The sequence below is a fragment of the Panthera pardus genome, unplaced genomic scaffold (assembly GCF_024362965.1).
Source record: "Panthera pardus isolate Hobbes unplaced genomic scaffold, ASM2436296v1 HiC_scaffold_8, whole genome shotgun sequence".
NCBI lineage: Eukaryota > Metazoa > Chordata > Mammalia > Carnivora > Felidae > Panthera > Panthera pardus.
This window is the reverse complement of record NW_026527013.1, coordinates 14376047-14389970: the sequence shown is the minus strand read 5'-3', so window position 1 is coordinate 14389970 and position 13924 is coordinate 14376047. Positions and strand designations below refer to the sequence as shown.

The following is a 13924-nucleotide window of genomic DNA, read 5'->3' as shown; positions in this document are numbered from 1 at the left end:
CGCACGGTTCCGGGTGCTGCAGGATGAGAACCCCATCCCTAGGCATGTGTCCGGGAAGTTCCAGAATGAAGTCCCAGCCAGGACAGAACAGGCCACACCTACTGGCCCAGGACTCTGAGATGATGGAGTGTGGTCTCCTCGTTCTGCTGGTCCCGCGCTATGGCCGACACCCCGGGAGCCCCCGAAACCGGTGCCCTGAGCCCACTGGCACAGACCCCCGGCGGTGGTGCCTCTGGCCACCTGGCCCTTCCCTTGCTCAGCCAGGGCTCTGCGTGCTCTCTGCTCTCAGAGCTCAACACCACGTGGTTTAGGGACACACGGGAAGTTGAAAACACCTAAAGAAAAGCAAGAGAGTGACCGGCACGAGGCGCACATGGGCCAGCCAAGGCAGGAAGAACCCATGACGGTCACAGGCTCTCACTGCCGTGCGTTAAACCACAGCGGTCTTACAGACTCTTTTTGGGACACATTTCACAATTAAAAAAAAAAAAAAAAAAAAAAGACTGAGAGAAACAAGGTGGAGCCACAGAGAAAAATAGGGAAGACAGAAGGGGGTGGTCAGGACCCTGTGTTTTCAGGAGGGGAAGTATTACCTTGTTAACTGCCATGTCAGTGGTAGTCACCACACCTCAGGTCTTCTCACAGGAGGGATGATTCTGCCCCACAGGGTTACTGGTCAATGTCTGGAGGCATTATTTTCTGGAGACATTTTTGGTTGTCATGGTTGAGAGGGGACAGGGACACTGCGGCATCTGGTGGGCGGAGGCCAAGGGTGCTGCTCAACAACCTGAGGTGCCCAGGACGGCCCCACCCCGGAAGTCCGCAATGCCCCGGCCCAGCAGCCCTATGTTACAAGAAACGCAATGTGTCGTTTCTAAACCGGCTGAAGAAAAGAGGATTTAAAAGAAAAAGAAAAAAAGGGGCGCCTGGGTGGCTCAGTTGGTTAAGTATCCGACTTCGGCCCAGGTCATGATCTCATGGTTTGTGAGTTCAAGCCCCGCGTCGGGCTCTGTGCTGACAGCTCAGAGCCTGGAGCCTGCTTCAGATTCTGTGTCTCCCCCTCTCTCTGCCCCTCTCCAGCTCAAACACTCTCTCTCTCTTTGTCAAAAATAAATTTAAAAAAAAAATTAAAAAAATAAATAAAAATAAAAAAATAAAAGAAAAAGAAAAAGGAAAACCCAATGGCAAGTCAAACTTTCAATGACTCCAGAGAAACGAGCAAAGGAGAAAAACAGCGGAAAGAAAAGGCACAAAGCAAACTGGAAGCAGGACCCAAGATGCACCTTGAAACCACTCCTGTCCGGGTCCCTGGGACCTCCACCTTGTCCAGGCCTCAGGCCTCCTCCTGACCTTGCTGTCTCTTCCCCTGTCACCGCCTGGTCACCGCCCACGCCCTGGATGTCCTGCTGCTTTCCCCCATCAGAATAGTGAGGATCTGCAAGGCTGGTGACTGGCCTTGGTGAGGATAGGCGCTGAATGACATCCTCCCCAAATTCACAGAAGCCCTAACCTCTAGGACCTCAGAGTGGGGCCGGATTTGGATACCAGGGCTTTAAAGAGATGATTACGTTAAAACGAGGCCATGAAGGTGGGTCCTGAGAAGAGGAAATTTGCTTTTTTTCTTTTTTCCATTACAACGAAATTTAGATACAGAAAAGCACAGAGGGAAGACGATAGGAAGACAGCCGGCAGCCAAGAAAAGGCCTGGACACATCCTTCCCTCATGACCTCGGAAGGAATCAAACCCGCTGACACGTTGATTTTGGACTTCTGGTCTCCAGAACTGTAAGAGAATACATTTGGGTTTTTAAGCCCCCCGGTCTGGGGTACTTTGTTAAGGCGGCCCCAGGAAACTCAAGACAGTGAGGGTATGTGATATAAATGGCTATCATCTCCTTGCAGGAGTATCTGGCATTTCTGTTCATCTCTGGATAGATTTCCCCAAAAGATGACCCTGTCACGAGGACTCAGGGCCCATGGTTTACCTGGGAGGTCACCCCAGGGAGACTCCCTGGGATGGAGAAATGCAACAGGGAGGGAGGAGCCCTGTGGGGGTGCCAATGAACAGGTGACTAAGCGGGCAACCCCGGGCTTGGTCCTGCTGGGGACCTGGGGGGACAGTTAGATCTGACCCGAGTGAACCCACCCCAGTGGTGAAGGACTGTCCACAATCATTGGCCAAGGGCTGCTCCTGGGGTGTTGAGTCATGCTCCTACGGGGAAGCCCCCAGACTGGTTGCAGAGGCTTACAGCCAAAAGCAGTTGCTGGCAGCCGTGACTGCTGGACTTAGGAATGGGCACCGGCAGCATCAGTTAACATATCCCTTGATCCCTACCTAGCAATTTCGTTCCTGGAAACCCATAGACACACTAGTGCATGAACACAAAGAGGCACATAACAGACTTGCTTCAGAGAGTGCCAAGAAGCTCAACGCTGTCTTCAATAAACAGGATAACGTGACTCATTTTGCCAGAAGTTGAGAGGCAGTTGAGAGCTTCAGGCAAGGCTGGATCCAGCAGCCCAGACAATGTCACAAATACGCCAACCCCTCTGTTCATCTCTGCTCCATTTTCTGCAGTGTCAGTTTCACCCTGGGATTGCTTTCTACCTTGTGATCACAGGATAGTCCCAACAACTGCCTGGGCTGGTGTTTCTTCCCACAGGGCCAGTGGGAGAGACAAAGGGTGCTTCCAGAAGTTCTATCTGGAAGTGGTTAGTAAATATCTTCTCTGCTGTCATGGGTGCAGATGGAGTCACGTGCCCACCTCTATATTTTAGGGGATGCCACAGTGGTTGGGGGAAAGTGGAGAGTTGACCCAGACCCTCCCAGGTTTAGGGGCTGGTACAAGAGGTGGGACTGACCGGAAATCAGTAGGACGTGAGAGGCAAGCTCAGCAGTCCCCAGGAGCCACTACCTCGTTGTCACGGCAACAGATCACGAACAACCTCAATGACCATCAATAAGGGATGTCGTCACAGGCCACCACCCCAGGGAAACGCCAACCTGTGGCTAAACTGAGACAAACAGTACACGGTAGAGACCAACGTGCAAGAAATATGGTGGATTGAAAGCAGCTCGCAGAGCAGTTCAGGGTCAGCAAGGTAGAATGTACTCGAATCACACCCCCACACGAGTGCGCACATCCAGTCGCCCCTCCTCCCCTGGCGTGTGGAGGCTGCCACTCCCCACCTCTGCTCAGGTGAGCCCTACAAGTTGGTCCAGGTAATGGGCTGCAGTCTCAATGGCCACTGAGACCTCTGGTGGCCTCCTCATCCTCGTGCCCCTGCTGACAGCCACACTCGCTCCTAAAGCCTCGAGCAGCCAGGGAGCGGAGTCCCCAGCACATGGCAGACAGGCAGGGCATGGGAGAGAAACCACAGGACTTTGCGGCCATGCTGGCTGCAGCAGGATGCAACCCATCCTGACTGATGATGTGGCTCGCCATGCGTGTCCTCAAAAGAGACGAGTGTTGGGGCGCCTGGGTGGCTCAGTCGGTTAAGCGTCCGACTTTGGCTCAGGTCAGGATCTCACGGTTCGTGAGATCGAGCCCCACGTTGGGCTCTGTGCTGACAGCTCGGAGCCTGGAGCCTGCTTCGGATTGTGTCTCCCTCTCTCTCTGCCCCTCCCCTGCTCACGCTCTCTCTGTCTCTCAAAAATAAATAAATGTAAAAACAAACAAACAACAACAACAAAAGGGACGAGTGTTTATGCACAGGATGGCTCCGGAAGGACACATGAGAAACTGGTAACAGAAGACACCCTGGCGGAGGGAATGGGCAGGCCGACCTACTTCTCACCGTAACTCTTTTACAGTCTGAGTTTTCTAGAAGACCATGCTAGGTATTAATAATTGAAACAATTATTACATTAAAAAGGTTTATTCAAGGGATGCTTGGCTGGCTCAGTTGGTAGAGCTGGTAATGTCCTCCCCAAATCTCAGGGTCCTGAGTTCAAGCCCCACGTTGGGCATGGAGCCTACTTAAAAAAAAAAGGGTGGGTGGGGGTTATTCAAGAATATATTTAAAAATCTGTCAAAATAACCTCAACCCTGTTTTTGGTTTGAAAGGGAGGGAGGGTTGGGGGTTAGAGCCGAAGAGAAGAGACATGGGCAGAAAAAAAAGTCATTTTAATTTTTATTAAATATACTCTCTTGGCACAAATCTTTTAAAATATATAAACATTATATATAAACAAAGTGTCTTCATGGCATCAAAATGTAACTCCAGATCAAGATGGACACCGGTGGGAGGGGTGTGACCACGGAGGGCACCAGCCCAGCTGTGTGTGTGGCTGGGGCCCACTCGACTGGGAGCCACCTTGGGGAGGCGCGGTGGGGCTGGCGGGACCTGGGGTCCCCTCCCCTCTGCCACCCGGCCTGAGGCTCAGAGAGCCATTCGTTTGGTCTCACCTGCCTGCGGTGGACCCCCCAGCCCCTGCTGCTTTCTCCTGCCTGGTGGCCCTTGGGTCCCCAGCCCGTCTCCCTGTGAGGGGTCCCTGCCTCTCCTGCCGAGCCTGGGCGCTGGGCAGGGCGAGGACAGGAGGAGCGAAGTCCACCCAACAAAACAGCCTTGAGACCCTGGGGATGAGAGCCAGGCTGGCCGGCAGACACATGCAAGGAAGGACAGAGAGAGGGGTCTTCATACCTGCAGGGGTCCCAGGCAAGGACACCAACGGGACAGAACAAAGGGGAGAAATGAAGGTCACGACTGGAAATGTGCATGGGGCAAACACGCCCTCTTAGACCCTTTCACACATCGTGGCTGAGGAGCTCTCTGTGAAAACCGACCCTCTGGTCACCTCTGCCTGGAACCAGATCACACGGGTCGGGGTTTACTGTGACTAGACCCAGGGTCAGCCAGATTGAAGAACAAAACCAAAAGAAATCAAGAAACTCCCAAAGTCATTCTGAAATGTGACACCGAGCAGACCCTAGGGGACTTCTCCATGAGACCAGCTCCCTGGAGGTGCCCTGGGGTTCCCCAGTTTCTCCGAGAATCCCCCCCTGGGCTACACACGGTCTCAGGGGCCCCCATTTTGGGAAGATCAAGGCTGCAAGTTGCCTCCATGCGCTCTATTCATGGAAATCCGACAACCCTGTGGGTCTTAAACTGCCCTGTGTCTTGGCCAAGTGCCTGCTCAGGTGGGGAGCCAGGGACATGCCAGATGCCACACATCCCCACAGGAGCCGCTGTGCCTAGGGGCAGAGGGCTAGGGCCTAAGGCCAGGCCTCTACTGGTGCGGCCTGTGGGATAGCGATAGGGGTGGGAGCTTCCAGGCCCACAGAAGGTGACCTGGGTGCCCAGTTTCCAGCAGGTGCCCTCCAGCTAGGACTCAGACCCAAACCCGTGGCAATTCCTCAAACCCTGCTGTGTGGAGGAGATGTGACCCTCCTGGAAACATTACAAACTAGCCACTCCTGGTGCCCTACTATGGCCACGGAGTCCAGGATCCAAATAATCCTCTTGGGAGAAGGCTGTTCCAAAGCAGGAGGCTCTGGTGACAGAGGAGTCATGTCACCTGGGAAGTAATGGCAAAGGTGGGACAGGTGGGGCAGGGCAGGGCAAGAGGCTGTATTTGTAGCCCCAGCTGAGCAGAAGTCTGGCCCCACCTCACCAGGGCCTGGACAGGCTTCTCCGAACACTCTGGGACTCCGCTCTGTGGGCTCAGGGGCAGGTGGAGTCTGGCTCTGAGCCCAGTGGGCATGGGGTCACTAGAACCAGGAGCATGTCCAAGGTCACAGGGTGCCAGGAGGCAGTGCTGGTCACTCCCGGCTCAGGGCATTTAGGGCGACGCCTCCAGGAGACAGTGCCAGCCCCAGGGAGGAGGGATGGGGAGAGGGTGGTAGCCCCCGCCCACCAGCCTCAACATTGCACTTCAAGGGCTGCCGGCTGGTGGGACCGAGGCCAGGTCCCCCAGCTTATTCTACAAGGTGCTCCCGACGTGGCTCCCAGAGTGGAACCGTGCGCACCCTCACTCCACGGGCTCAGAAACGAAAGGGGTCAATGGTCCGCTGCATGTGGAAGCTCGGCTCCCCGTCTCGAGAGCAGCCGGCCCGCGGGCTCCCTAGCTCTGCAGGTGCCGTAGCAGGATCTGCATGAGGTCGAAGGTGGTGAAGCTGATGCCCACGGCGATGGGGCCCTTGAGCCAGTTCATGCTCAGGCCCTTGTAGAGGCCACGCACGGCGCCCTCCTCCCGCACGATGGCACGCAGCGTGTGCGCGATGGATGCGTGCGGGTGACCCGTGACCCCGGCTGTCTGCATGCGCCGCCGCACCACGTCCAGGGGGTACGAGGCTGACTGCCCGATGAGGCCAGCGCAGGCCCCGAATATCATGCGCTCAAAGGGGTAGGGCTGTGGGCGGCCGCTGTACTCTGTGGACGAGGGACAGAGGGGCTGTGTGAGGGCGTCACAAGGGGGCACACGGCCCGGTCCGTGGTGGGTGCACCCCCACAGCCGGCACTCACACAGGCCCATGCTCTGTCCCTGCCGTGGCTCAGGACTCCCCTGGCTCCGTTGGGCCTTCCCACCCTGGCCTCCTCACCTCCCGACCATTCCTTTTAATCAAATTTGAGAAGAAAAGTTTCTAAAAAGGCAGAAACTCACAAATAATCCCTTTAACCAAGTCCTACGACCCAGAATGAACTCCCATCTGATCACTCTTGTTTTCCCATCAAGCAAAGAAGGAAAGTGATAGGGGCGACCGCGACCCTCTCCACCACCCAGCCCGCTCCGTGGGTACCCTCCACAGGGCTGCAGGGATGCGGTGAGGTGAGCAGCTGGGTGGACGGGACATGTGGGACACAGGAAGGGGCAGCAGCCAAACAAGAGGGGTTCTTTAAAACTGTGTGGTTGTAGGGGTGCCTTGTGGCTCAGTTGGTTAAGCATCCGACTTCGACTCAGGTCATGATCTCATGGCCCGTGAGTTCGAGCCCCGCGTCGGGCTCTGTGCTGACAGCTCAGAGCCTGGAACCTGCTTCAGATTCTATGTCTTCCTCTCTCTCTACCCCTCCCCCACTCACACTCTGTCTCTCTCTCTCAAAACTAAACAAACATTAAAAAAAAAAAAAATTAAGGGGCGCCTGGGCGGCTCAGTCGGTTAAGCGTCCGCCTTCAGCTCAGGTCATGATCTCACGGTCCGTGAGTTCGAGCCCCTTCTTGAACTCCTTCCCTCTCTGCCCCTCCCCCACTCACGCTCTGTCTCTATCAAAAAATGAATAAACATTAAAAAAAATTAAAAAAAAATTTTTTACATTAAAAAAACAAAAACAAAAACAAAAAAAACGGTGTGGTTGTAAAGGTAAACTAGGAATTACAAACAGTGGGACACCGCTATTCACTTAGCACGCTGGCCGGACAGGAAGGAATCCGCTGGCACCCATTTGGGTGAGTGCATGGAGACAGGGCTGGGGGGCAAGCGGAGTACGTCCCCAAACTGGGGGCTCACACCCTGGGTGTCTGATCACTGAAAACCTGGGAACACCCAGCAGCCCCCGGCAGGGGAGGCCGACTACACTGCTAAAAGGCACGGCAGAGCCTCAGATCCGGCAGGATGGACTCAGAGCTGGGGCCCAGCTGCACTCGTTGCAGGTGTAGGTAACTCAACTGTGGTCACTGTTTACAACATTACAAGGTATTGCTCCTGCTACACATAGAAATGCGTGTGGAAGCATCAGCAGCCAGCGTGAGGGACGCAGTTCTTGTAAAGAGGCCTCAGGGGGGAGCGGGGCTGGGGGTGGGGAACACAGGACCTCAGCTTCACCTGGAACATTTTCTTTAACAGAAAACGTCTTGGAGCGACGTCACCACCTGTTTGCACCAGGCGGGGGTGGGTAGCAGGTATGGGTGGTGGCATATCGTTCTCTGTTTTTCTGCACTTTTTGAATTTCTCAAAATTACCTAAACACGAGAGGGCACTCCCTCTGCCGTCTAGACCGTACCCGGGATGCTCTGTGCACAAGTGGCTGCCACTGCTCCACTGACACTCTGGATTTCACAAAGCTGGTCTCAAAATGCGGCACGAAAGGCTGGGAGTCTAGCAGCCTCAGTGGTGGCTTGATATGGGTCTTGTTCTGACTCGGACCTTGACCGGGCCCGGTGGGGGGGATCTTAGGGTCCCGCCTCGGAGTGTGTGTGACCCTGGGAGGTGCTGCCCCGGCTTCCGTCTCCTTACCTCTGTGCAGGCTCTTGAGCGTCTCATAGGTGAAGAAACTCAGGCCGGCGTAGGGAATGACCCCCAGCACGGTGGGCGTGAACCCGTGGTAGAGGGTCTTCAGGCCCTCTTCTCGGGAGATGCGGATGAAGACGTGAAAGATGTTGCTGTACCTGCAGGACAGGGCGACAGCGTGCGTGGGCTATGGGCACGCAGAGGGGCCGCTGGCCTTGACTAATTCTCTGCTCCTCCCGAAGACGGGCGGGCCAGGGTCTGGATGTTGATGCCTTCCTTCTTTAAGGAACACAACCGCATTGCAAAAGCTTTGGCATTGGAGGGGGAAATGCGTGCCTAAGGCTGTACCCCACCTTCACCTCCCAGGTCACTCTGCTATGCCCAGCCCTTGTCTTTTCACCGTGCCAATCCAAAATGGAGACTTTGGGGGACACTTGGGGGGCTCAGTCAGTTGAGCGTCTGACTTTGGCTCACGGTTCGTGGGTTCAAGCCCCACGTTGGGCTTTGCACTGACAGCTCGAAGCCTGCTTTGGATTGTGTGTGTGTGTGTCTCTCTCTCTCTCTCGGCCCCTCCCCGACTCGTGCTCTCTCTTCCTCTCTCAAAAATAAACGAACATTAAAAAAAAATAAAAATGAAGACTTTCGGTTTAAGTACAAACGAGAGCCAATACTAGTCTAGTATCGGCTAAGAGAACCAATTACTGCCTGTGTGGAGGGTAGCGGCAGAACAGAACACATGGCCTAGGAACTCACATTTCCTTTGGGGTCACGGCCATCCTTGCTCTGACCAGGTCCAGGGGGTAGGTCAGCGAAGCAGCTGTTGTTCCAGCTAGTGCGCCTGCCAGGAGGCGGGGCCAAGGGGGCAGGGCTCTGAAAGAGGGGGAGGAGACGAGAGAAAATGAGGACCGCCCCCAAGACTTGGGGTGCCCACAGGTCTCAGCCAGGGGGGAGAAGCAAGGAATGGGCGGGGCCTGGCCGCCTTACAGCGGAGCGATGGGTCTCCTGGGCGGACATCATTCTGAGTTCCCACAGCTGCCTTTCCTTGGCATCTGCTTGTATGCAGTCATGAAGTGTTCCTTCCCTGCGGACACTGGGGCGCAGTGGGGATCGGGGGCCCTCCCTGGACTTAGGTTCTGAGGGGAGCGTGGGCAAACGAGAGTTCTGCCGTGGTGAGCGTGCAGAGACAGGAGGACAGGGTTGAGAGGGGTTTTGGGGGCGGCGGGGGGCGGCCACTCACTCTCCGCGGAAGCCATAGTAGTGGCCCAGGATGCGCTTGTACTCCTCGTGGGCGCTGAACTGGATGGCGGCGTAGGGCACCACGCGCACCATGGTGGCCGAGTTCCCGCGCCACAGGCTGAGGAAGCCCTCGTTGAGGTAGGTGAAATAGAGGAGCCGGAAGGCCTCCTGGAGAGGGGGGCAAGGTCAACACCCTCGCCTGCCCTGTGCTCCATCCATGGAGAACACCCTGTTTTGTCCAGCACTGTGACTGGGGCCACATTATCGGACCCACCCCACCTTACCCCCCACATTCTCTGGGCCCCGTGCAGGGACCCCCTCTCTCCCTACTCCTCTGACCCGAGGAATAGTCACGAGCCAGGGGAAACAAGGTTTGCAGATAAGAGCCCCACACAGAGGGTCTGGCCGGTAGTCTAGCTTTCAAAGATGTTCTTTATCTCTTCCTGTATTACAAAGGTGATGCCTGCTCTCTGTTTAAAAATGAATCAAGTGTGAAATTGTGGGTTTAGAACTTCAAGTCTTCTCCCCACCGCCCCAAGGATGAGTGTCTCCTGTCAGTTCCTGGGGTGGGCTGCATCCAGGCAGAGGTCGGGGCACTAGGACAGGCGGCCCTGGGGCTGGTGGGGGAGGCCTCAGGTCACCTGGCAGCCTGGGAACTGGCTTGTTGGGGAGATGAAAGGGAAAAAACACTTTGAAAAGCATCTTCCTTCACCCCTGGCCACATGCCACCACCTCCTGCCAGCTCAGCAGGGCAGACGGTGATGGCCCCAGAGCCAGGAGTCAGTGACCCAGTGGCTCACCTTGGCAGAAAATCTTTTTGAAGACACTGGAAGAAAACAAAAACACAATAGAGACCATTAGATGTGAAGGACAGGACCTCGGTCTGTGGGACCCCACTGCTGGGCTCAGGTCTGAGCATGGGGAGTGAGAACAGCCCCGGAGGATGCTTCCCTGCCAAGGGCTGAGGTGGGGGGCGGGGGGGGGGGGGGCGGCGCTCTGAGCAGGGTCAGTCTCCTCCAGGGAACTTCCTCACTGGCTCAGGGCCCCCTGCCTGTGAACTTTTCCCCAGGGAAGGGAGCTGCCACCTCACTCCCCAGAAAAGCGAGGGTCTCTGCAGGGGCTTCTGCCCCTTGGGGTTGACAGCTCTGCCCACCCAGCTGGACTCCAATTCAACCAAACCCCTTTGGGAAAGGCCTCCCTGCCTCCAGCTGTGCAGAGCAGCCAAGGGGCTTGGTCCTCTCAGAACAAGTCCTGGGAGGTGTCCCCTGCCCAGAGCCGACCCTGTCTTCTCACAGGTGCAGGCGGCCACCCCAGCCGGCCTCCTGACCCTTGATGGCTGCCACCTCGCTCCCCAATTCCACAGTGTGCTCTGCCCTCGGGCGCCTGCGCCACAAGGGGTCTCGCAGCCTCCCTCTCCTCACTTTCCGAGCGTCTACCGTGTTCCCAGGACACCGTCACGGTCTCATCTGTGCGGACAGGTGTGCACACCTACTGGCCCTCAGAGCTAAACCCAGCTCCCCGCAGGGCACTACGCTCCAGGTAACAGCACGCTCTTTCCCACGTCAGCTCACTCCTTTGGGAGGAGGCTGATATCAGCGTCCTGTTTTGTGGATGAGGAAACTGAGGCACAGGGAGGCTCGGGGACCAGCTCGAGGAGGACCTGGCTTGACTCTGCAGTCCCTTCCTCCCAAACAGTTGAGGGGCAGGGGTCCCCGCTTGTGACTGCCCTGTTGTAGGCACTGGTCACGGTCTATGGGACGGAAAGGCCTCCTCTTCAGGGGACCCTGTGGCTGCTTGACCCCAAGGAGAGGGTGAAGGTTTTTTGAACTGGGCCTCCCCAAAAGGACTGTCCATGTCCTCATGCCGAGTAGAAGTGAATGGGACTTCATTTGGAAACAGGGTCTTTGCAGATGTAATTACATTAGGATGACAGCTTACTGGAGTCGGGTGGGCCCTATATCCAATGACAAGTGTCCTTATGAGAGGAGCGGACACAGACGCAGAGGGCAAAGCAGAGTCTGGGGAGATGAGACCAGAAGCCAAGGATGCCTGGAGTCCCGGGAGCTGGAAGGCTCCTCCCCTAGAGTCCACAAAAGGAACCGACCGGGGATGACACCCTGATTCCAGACCTCTGGCTTCTGGAGGGTGAGCTGAGTCGTATATGGTACTTTGTGATGGCAGCCCTGGGGGGCTAACAGGGTTTCTAAGTGGATTTTTCAGAGGCATTTTTTTAAGTTTATTTATTTATTTATTTATTGAGAGAGAGAGAGAGAGAGAGAGAGAGAGAGAGAGAATGAGCAGTAGGGACAGGGGGCCAGAGGGAGAGGGGGAGAGAATCCCAAGCAGGCTCTGCACAAGAGCCCGATGCAGGGCTTGATCCCATGAACCGTGAGATCACGACCAGAGCCGAAATCAAGCAGTTGGCTGCTTAACCGACTGAGTCACTGAGGCGCCCCTAAAAAGGCATTTTAAAGCCAGTTTGCAGTGCAGTTTGGGGGGCTGCAGAGGAGGGCAAGCACCTGGAAGCATCTCTATCGTATACGACAGGTGGACAGAGAGCATTTACCTTGGAAGATGATTTTGGTTCGGTCCAGGGGAGCTACCGCCGTTTTGGCCAGAGCACCAGCCAGGGCCCCAGACAGGAGGGAGCTGAGAACTTGCCTGTGGTCGCTCTGCAAGAAAACACATGGACACAGTCTGTCATGAGACAGAGAGAGAGAGAGAGAGAGAGAGAGAGAGAGAGAGAGAGAGAGAGAAAGGGGTCTGCTCCGCTGGGGACCTCACCCAGGAGGAACATCTTCCTTCTATTCCTGGTGGAGGGCTGTAACCTGCACAGCTGTCCAAGTGTCACAGCCCTGCTGGGCCCTGGGCACAGTGGGGCACAGGGCAAGCCGTCATGAGTCCAGTGGCCACAGAGCCTGTGTGGGACACGGTGACAACTTTTTGGGTGATAGAGACCATCCACGTGAGAGGTGACCCGCTGGCTGGGCTGTCCCATGAGTTTCCAACTTCTCAGAGACAGCCAAAATAGGACCGACCCCAAAGAGAAGAGTCACCGCACCCCAAGTGCAAACCCTGGCTGTGTCCACCGTGTGTGTGCCCTGGGCTCCTGTGCTGCAGTGGTTAGAGCAAAGTCACCAGGGCCCTTGTGGGCTGGAGATCAGGCAGTGGTGTGAGGCAAGCAGACCCTCTGGGTCAGTGTGGCCCCTTTCCACGACTTTCCATCAGGACTGCCAGAGGCCAGCATTTGTGGTTCTTTTTCCAGCCAAGGTGAGGGTGACAGTGACGGTGCTGGCCTGCATCACGCGGCTAGCCTCAGAGCCAGCACTGTTCCCGAGTCTTCTCAAAGCTCCCTGTGAGGAGTTACACAAGAAGTCACCTGCTTACCATGTTGCTAGAGCCTCCATTCCCTCAGCTGACTCGGCCACAGAACTCTCGCCACCAAGGGGAGCACTGGGGCCTGGCGGTGCTCCCATCTTTCCTGGCTCCACAATGAGGAAGGATGGGGGAGGGGCAGGCCATTCAGTGATCCCAGGAGTCCCTGGAGCCTGACAGGAACCAGGTGCCCTGAGGATCCTTGGGACACACAGTGCGTATGGGGGGATATGTACAGGCTCCCCCTCCCCTTGGGGCTGCCAGTCCACGGGGAGAGCCAGACAGGAACTAAATCTTTAGACAAATGTGTTGAGTCACCCATCTTGGATGGCTGTGATGAGGGGGCTTAGGGTCCCGGGAGAACATGGGGTGGGTGGTGAGGGGCTGAGGTTGAAGGATGAGGCACAGCTAACTGGGGATGCGTGTGTATGTGAGATAGTATTACAGGGGGAGGAATGGAACACCCAGAGGCCCTGAGGAGAAGTGGGGGGTCCTGAGGGACCACAAGACAGGCAGGGTGGTCGACACAGGGAAAAGGAGGGGGCGCAGGGAGGAGAGAAGAGATCGAAGGCAAGTGGGGGCTGGACTCCAGGGAGCCTGGGGGCCCAGCAAGCAGACAGGGGCTGCTTGTAACCGTAACCAGAGAGGAGACAGCGCCTGCAGAAACTCAGGGTGGAGAGTCGGAGGCTAGGCCCAGGGGGTGGATAAGAGGCATCTGGGGGGGTACAACTGGCAGCCTGGGTCCGAGTGGGCATGGTGGAGTCCAGGGTCACTCCCCGAGTTTGCTCAGCTCAGTGGGTAGATCAAGGGTGAAGGGCTGGATTCCAAGTCTGTCTGCACACCTGGCCTGCACCTGGGCTCTGTCCTGCCTGCACTGACCATGGCCTTTCTGATGTCCCTTTTCTCATCTCTGACACTGATGTGTTGTCTCCTGGCCAGGTCTGGGTGCCTCCAGGGGCCGTGGTGCCCTGTGATCTGGCCCTGTCTCTGGAGGGCTTCACCTCCTGTTCCTTAATGCCCCCAGTACCTCCCCCACCAGCTTGGCCCTCTCTTCCCTGAAGAAACAACCTCTCATGGCAGTGTTTTCCCTTCTCAGTTTCTGTGGCAGAGCTTCACCGTGGGCTTCCATATTCTCCTCCCTTTACAGA

At 56.3% G+C, this 13924-nt stretch overlaps 1 protein-coding gene across 2 annotated transcripts in view; it reads right to left on the bottom strand.

Moving 5' to 3' along the window:
* Positions 1-5414: 5414 nt before the first annotated feature.
* SLC25A42 (solute carrier family 25 member 42) overlaps positions 5415-13924 on the bottom strand; it is a 29531-nt gene continuing 21021 nt past the window's right edge. For both annotated transcript variants that reach the window (XM_019416442.2, XM_019416443.2), the window contains exons 3-8: positions 11968-12073; positions 10202-10227; positions 9403-9569; positions 8919-9035; positions 8172-8323; positions 5415-6372 (exon numbers count right to left, since the gene is read on the bottom strand). In XM_019416442.2, coding sequence (XP_019271987.1) covers positions 6065-6372; positions 8172-8323; positions 8919-9035; positions 9403-9569; positions 10202-10227; positions 11968-12073 — 876 coding nt within the window. In that variant the 3' untranslated portion in view covers positions 5415-6064. The remainder of the gene's footprint in view (positions 6373-8171; positions 8324-8918; positions 9036-9402; positions 9570-10201; positions 10228-11967; positions 12074-13924) is intronic.